A 7,462-nucleotide genomic window follows, 5' to 3' on the forward strand; every position below is an offset into this window, starting at 1 on the left:
TCTCTGAAAACAGCAACGAAAAACGCAGCAAAGTCATTTCCCTGACTTCATATGTCTGCAGGAATCACTACTAGTACAACAGTTTTTACATAATTAAACACGAGGCACCTCTGATAGTTTACGAAACAGAGTACGGCCTATGAAATCTCACACAACCATCGTTTGCAGACCTGATAGTGATAGTTTGGAAATAAAGCAGCATAAACAGCACCGTTCGGCATGATGCTACTTGGGCATCTAAAAGTTCGGCATCAAGCACCGACTGCAGGGCTCGACGATTTCAAACACGACTCCGAAGGGAACTTTCCACTCAATGTGTTTTCTGATTGCGAAACGCGCCCTGCGAGACTCCTCGATGCCACGACCCCACATAGGGAGGCACCTGTCAGGTGGGGCCGCCATGAGGCTACCACTCACTGTATAGTACCATCTGTCAGGTTTATCGAGGCTACGCCCACCAGGACTCCGACAGCCATGGGAGGTGTCCAAAGTGAGGTGCTCGAGCGATGTCGCGTTCTCAATAATGTGGCATGCCAACTCGACCAAGCTCTTCGCCGAGCAGAAGCCGATGATCGTCACACTCTTTAGGTTGTTGTGGCTGTGTTGTGGTAGCCGTCTCAGAGGCGAGGAATCCCCGATAACAGAATCATGCTTCATGTCAGGCTGCTGTACCTACATGGAAAGCCAAAGATGCTCGCATCAGCAGTTCAACAATACGCACTATGCTTGCAAGATGAGATAGCTTGGCTGTGTGCATCCTGTGATGCAGAGGCTGGGGTACTACCCTTTTCGAAAAAGAAAATAAAAATGAGATAACTTACCTCAAAGATGAAAGTCTCCAGGCAAGGAGAAGCTTCAATAAAAGAAACCAGAGAAAGGTAATCATAAGCTGGTGAAATAGCTTCATTTGCAATTAGAGAAATATGCAAGTACTTGAGGTGGAGGAATTTGCTAGATAGCATTGGTGTACTTTCCATCTGCATAAAGACACCTCAGATTAGTTATATGACAAGGCATGAAAACTGCTATATGCAAACAGCTAGTCTATACTCATCTAAACTTTCAGAATATACCTCATTAGGCGAGGTTATGACAAGTCTTTCAACATCTGGCGCACCGGACAGAAGCTCCGTTCGAGCAAACCGGACAATGTTGGGCGGGCCGAATTTTAAGCACGACACTTCTATATTCTTTACATCACTTCCAAATAGAATTGATACTAAGCCACCAAACAGGCAAAAGGTGGAGAGGTTTGGAGCATCGCTGTCTATAACTTGCAGATTTATGCATAGAGACACTCTCAGGAACGTAAGGCACTCCAGCAAAGGTATCTTCAGGAAAACTATCTCACTGCAATTCTTGAGTTCCAAATGTTGAATTGCAGTACAGTTGGAAAGAAGGCCCTCTAGCTCATCATCAGCAATCCATACATTACTTAGTAATAACCTTGTCAATTTTGTCCAGCAACCAAGCCCAGCCGTGGGACGAAAGGCACACATGGCAATGTAAAGATACCGAATTGAGTTTTCACCCCCATTAAATAAAAGTGAGCATGGGAAATTGTATTCTTCTTTCCCAGGAATATGCGGCATAATAATGGCGAGTTCTTCAACTCCTGCTGTAACAGCAATATGAATCCACCTATCAACATAAAAGGAATCGACCTTGTTACCATAAAGTTCAAGCCTTAGTTTCTTCATGCCAATGCCCGAGTGATTTTTAAGAATATTGTCAACTTTGCTGATGAGATCTCCATCTAAACCTAGTGCTTTGTGACTTAAGATAAGGTTGGGATGGCATCTCCATGATCTCAGAAATGAGTGTGATGCACAAGCTGCACGGGCAGCATCCCGCAGTGGTAATAGGGCATGAATATGTCGACGGATATCCTGTATACAAAAGAACGGGAGATCAATTATTGGGGTTATAAAAGAAATTTATAAACTGATTGCAAAAACTTGCTATATTACAAATATATATTATATTATTAAAACAAGATGTAAACAAGTCACTGCATTCATCCACATAGGCCAAATTATTTGGTCCAAATTATAACGGTTCAGATTTAAGAATAACATAGTAGTACATATGACAAAAAGGTATCCATATTCGAAACGACCAGGCTGCCACGTCAGTTAGGATTCGGGATCGAACATGCCATACGTGCGCATTTACTTTTATCCATAGTACAAATTAGGAAAACCGCATGTCCATTTCTATCGGCTCCACAAGTCAGACATGACGGTGAATTTGAAGTCATCATTCAATGAAGTCATCATGCTAGAATATCTAATTAAGCAATTTGGGCAGTCTTTTCTTGCATTTAAAAATGCAATAAAAATAAAATTTGCTTAACAAAGGGCTTAGGCAAATCATATGTCCATATCGACCATCTCGACAAGCCAGACACCATTGTGAACTTCAACTCTGTGATGAATACCGTCAAGGAATATTGTCTAAATAATTTTCAGAGCCCTTTTCTAGCGCTTTTCTTCGAAACATTGCACTATATAGAATATGATTTGCCTAACATGGTAACACGGGAACAAGTCCAACCAATGATTTCATAGGAGATGTCTTGCAAAAAACATTCATCCACATAGGCCAAATAATTTGGTCCAAACTATAACGGTTCTGATTTAGGATTCACATAGTACGGAGTAGTACATATGACAAATAGGTATCCATATTCGACACGACCAGGCTTCCACGTCACTTAGCGAAACAAGGAGCCATTCGGGAATGGACATGCCATGCGTGTACATTTACTTTTATCCATATAGTACAAAGTAGGTAAACCACTATCCATTTCTACCGGTTCAGCAAGCCAGACACGACGGTGAATTTGAAGTCATCATTCAATGGACTCATCATGGTAGAATATCTAATTAACCATTTTGGGAAATATTTTCTTGTGTTTTAAAAATGCAATAAGGAATAAAATATGCTTAACATAGGGCTTAGGCAAACCATATGTCCATATCGACCATCTCGACAAGCGAGACGCCATGGTAAACTTCAATTCTGTGATGAATTCCATCAAGGAATGTTTTCTAATTAATCACTTTCCGAGCCCTTTTCTAGCAGCTTTCTTCAAAACATTGCACTCTATATAATATAATTTGCCTAACATAGTAACATGGGAACAAGTCCAATTAACAATGTCTTGCAAAGAAAAGTGCCGAGTGTATTCTCTCATTTGTAGTGTATTCTTGGAGAAAAATCAGAGGAAGAAGATAGAGTTCCTTTGGTTTCTGTGTATACCAGGCAAGCTCTGAAATGTTTCCATTGCATCACAAGGTATGGCTAGGGCAGAAAATGTAGCGGTATAGCTGCTTATATATTGCATATGTTGGAGATTCTGACACCAGGGAAATCATCACACTTCTAATAGATCTAGAAAATAACACACATCACATATTTTGGTGGTTCAAAATTATAGATATAATTGTTTAGATTTATAGAAAGAGAAAATCATTGTTTATCGCTTGTGAGGCCAAATTATAAGGTTTATTATGGTGGGGCAAGACTAGGATCCAGTTTATACCTCTGGAAGGTCCGGTATAAGTCCGCCATCTTGAGAAGTATCATCTTGTTGGCAGACATCTGGGGTACATCAGAGTCATGATAAGAGTACAGAAAACAGTGGGATACAAGCACAAGCAAACAGGTCATAGTACAAAAAAACAGCGGAAACGTTGCTGCAGAATTGGACCTATCCATGATCCTAAACTGAGGCTAAGATCTAAACAGGGTTGGAAAACTGAGGCTAAGATGCGGAGGGGAGCAGGAGGCGTACGGTCTTGGGTTTCCCCCGGCGGCGGCGGATCCTGCATGGATGGAGGCCTGAGATGGGGACGAGGGCCAAGCTCTAACAGCCTTTCCGCGGTGCAGTCGTCCGACGAGACCGTGCCGGCGCCGGCGCCGACGATCGATGACGTCGAGGCCGACGGCCGATGCTAGAGATAGAGCCGTGGAGGAGCACGCGGTTCCATTTTGAGCCAAATTGGCTGGGCCAGACAGATAGATGGGCTGCGGGCCTACTAATGCAAGCCAGAGGCACAATGGCAACAAGTTACTTTTTTTTATTGTCTCAAAAACAAAGTAACTTTTTTTTTCAAAAACAGGAGTGTCCATAAGTATAACCATAGAGTTATGGAAAAAATGCTACAACCTGGATCTACGGATAAATCCCCCCGTGAATTCAAACTAACCTCCCATAATTTTATACCAACTGCTCCATCATGCACTACTCCCATCTAGGTTTCTTTTTGTGAACACCTTTGAGAAACTACACATCTAGAGTTTTCTACTCACGCAACGACCCCTCGGCGAGGTCACCATACAGGCGCCTGATCATAACTCTCCTCCAATTAGGGGGTGGAGTAAACTACGCATGCATACCTCTTGTGATGGGTGCACAATATCTTCTGTGGGCACGACGTTTTTAGGGCTTGATGGCGAGCGAAGGATAGTCGTCATGGCTGGAACAAGTGGATCCTAGTCGGGAAATAGGGAAGGCTTGGATGATCTTCTCGGAAGGTTGCACCGTGAGGGAGAAGTGGACGAGCAAAATAATCTTCAGGAGCATTTGAAGATTTGAAGGTGGCGGCTAGATGGGTTGTGATTGCTAGGGTTTGCACAAACAAGTTGTTCCGCCAGAACTCATTTATCCCCGCCATGAATATCATGTGGAAGCCGGCAAAGAACATGACATTTAGAGCCATAGAAAAACCATTTTACGTAAAATTTCAATGTGTTGGGGATTGGCAGAGAGCAATGGAAGAGGGTCCATGGTTATTTTATGATTGGCCGGTGCTTCTGAAGGAGTATGATGGCTTTTCTAAGATAGATATGGGTGACATGAACTCCATAGATGTGTTTGTAAGAGCGATGAAAGTTCCTGATGGTTTGATCAACAAAGCAGTAGCCAAAGTGATGGGCGACAAAGTAGGCAATTTGTATGTCTTGCTTTGAGAAACTTCATTGGAGATTTTATGAGATCAAGGGTTTGGCTCAAGATGGATAAACCCCTAATTAGATTTGTCCATGTGAAACTACAGAGCGGAAAACCACGCAAGGCATATCGGGTTATGTATGAGAAGATCCCTCAGTTTTGTGAGGCTTGTAGAAGACATAAGTCTAGTGAACGTGGTGACGAAATCTGGGTTATTTTCTGATGATGACCAATTTAAAAGCCAGAGGTGAGGCGAAGGAAGGGATAGAGGTAGAGGACAGGTGATTGATGGTGGAAGAGCTGCAAACATTGAGGAATTTTCTAATGATATGATTACAACAATATGGGCACAAGCCCTCCAAAAAATAACAGTAAAAATTTGATGGTTCACCCAAAATCACGCAAGAGGTTTCCGCTGGGATCAAGTGGGAACCTCCCTCCCTCTCAGACTTCACCATGGGGCTCTAGTGTGGCCAAGATCGTCAATTTTTTACAAAATGATCATGAGGACCCAGTGGTATCGTTGTTGGCTTTGCAAGAGAAGAAAAGATATGGAAAGAACAATGATGGTTTGACATTGTAGCCCAAAATTCGGGGTCACTGGCTTTGGAATGGAGTCTGTCTAATCGAAGTGAAAATAGTAAGTTGGAACTGTCGAGGGTTGGGTAATCCTCGATAGTTTGATTGCTCTTGGGGCTCCGGAGGCGTATGAAATCAGATGTGCTTTTTTTTCAAAGAACATCTGAGTACTGCTAGGGTGGAAAAAATGAGTAGGAATCTTTGTTTCGATGAGATGATTATGTTGGAGAGCGATAGTAGGAGTGGTGGGATCATGCTTCTCTGGCGAAAATATATGAAGGTGTCGTCTAAGGAAATTCACTCAAACTACCTGGACATCCGTATTGATGAAGCCAGTGGTGCGGGGTGACGCATTACTAGAATATATGGAGAGCCAAGTGGTGGCATGAATTACCTTATTTGGTAGTATCTTCACCCCTTAAATGTTATGGTTGATTACCATGCATTGTTCTTGGAGATTTTAATGAGATTCTTATGGGCAGCAAGAAGGAAGGGGTGCTTTGAGACCACAAATATGTATGCAAGCCTTTTGTGATGCCCTGATAGACTGCAACCTCTTAGATATGGGATTTGTCGAAGACATATATACATGGAGAAGGTGTCATATACGAGAGAGATTGGACCACACAGTTTGTGAACCAAGGTGGGGTAATTTGTTTCCTATTGTTGGTGGTGTGCATGAGGACTTCACGAACTATGATGATCAGACAATCATTGTTAACTGTGATTATATCTCTAATGTAAATGCTATCACACAAAATAGAAAATATTTTTTTGAAGTAAAGCGAATACTTGAAGAGACAGTTGATGAGGTGGCCGAGGCTTCTTAGCAAGACACAAGTCTCACCCAGGAGGCCTCGCCCAGTATGTGTAGGCGGTCCATGAGGCCCTCCATGCATGGGGCATGCACGTATTAAAACACCCTCAACTTCAAATATGGGCTCTCCAGGACGAAGTGTTGACATGGTGACGGCTAGTCCGTTGTAAGACTATGCAAATATGAAACAACAATAAATCCGTATCCAAATTGAGCAAATTCAAGAGAAAGAAGAGGTGAAATGCATACAACATAGTCATGCATAGTGGATGAAAAAAGGCGACTGAAATACTTCATTTTTTCATAGTTTTGCCTCTATGCGCAAAAAGTTACATATGATTACACGGTTAAAGATGACAATGACAACCTGATCGAGGGGTAAGAATAGCTGGTGTCCCACATTAACCCCTACTTACAATACTTGTTCTCTAGTGAAGTTATGGATCCTTCTAAGGAGGTTATTAACAAAGTGAAGCCATATGTTACCGCAACATCTATGAAGCTCTATGTGCTCCTTACACTTGCGGTGAAGTTAAAAAATACCTCTTAGATATTGGCAACCTCAAGGCTCCTGGTCTGGACGGTCTTCATGCTATTTTGTTCAAAAGATATTGGCCATTTTTGGGTGGAGAGCTTACCGATTAAGTCATGAGAGCTCTTAACACGGGGTTAGTTCCAGAAGATTGGAACAACACGATCATTGTTTTAATTACCGAAGTCAACCACCCTGAGAATGTAACACAATATAGTCTTATCGGTCTTTATAACGTTCTCTATAAGGTTATTTCTAAGGTTCCGGCATGGAGGCTTAATCTTATATTACTAGAGATAGAGTCATCCAATCAAAGTGCTTTCTTCCCCGGTCGGCTGACAACGGATAACAAACTAGTGGTGTATTGATCTTACCATACAATCAAGTAAAAGAGGAATGGAAAGTATGGCATGTGTGCTATAAAGCTTGGCATGCTCAAGGTGTACAATAGGGTGGAATGGGGTTTTCTTAAGATGTTGAATTGGCGTGGATTTTCTCCCGTGTGGATAAAGATGATCATGTCTTGTATATCTTCTATTAATTACCAAGTTCGCTTCAATAAGGATGAAACAGAAAG

At 42.1% G+C, this 7,462-nt stretch overlaps 1 protein-coding gene across 1 annotated transcript; it reads right to left on the bottom strand.

The window, feature by feature from the left end:
- Nucleotides 1-4,001, bottom strand: LOC123125072 (F-box/LRR-repeat protein At3g26922-like). The gene is made up of 5 exons (XM_044545607.1): nt 3,800-4,001; nt 3,548-3,606; nt 1,074-1,889; nt 822-977; nt 1-672 (listed from the first exon to the last, which is right to left on the bottom strand). Exons 1-5 carry the CDS (start codon nt 3,834-3,836, stop codon nt 238-240), a joined length of 1,503 nt encoding a protein of 500 aa, XP_044401542.1. The 5' UTR covers nt 3,837-4,001; the 3' UTR covers nt 1-237.
- Between the last annotated feature and the right edge of the window lie 3,461 nt (nt 4,002-7,462).

This window comes from Triticum aestivum, chromosome 5D (genome assembly GCF_018294505.1).
Source record: "Triticum aestivum cultivar Chinese Spring chromosome 5D, IWGSC CS RefSeq v2.1, whole genome shotgun sequence".
Taxonomy (NCBI): domain Eukaryota; kingdom Viridiplantae; phylum Streptophyta; class Magnoliopsida; order Poales; family Poaceae; genus Triticum; species Triticum aestivum.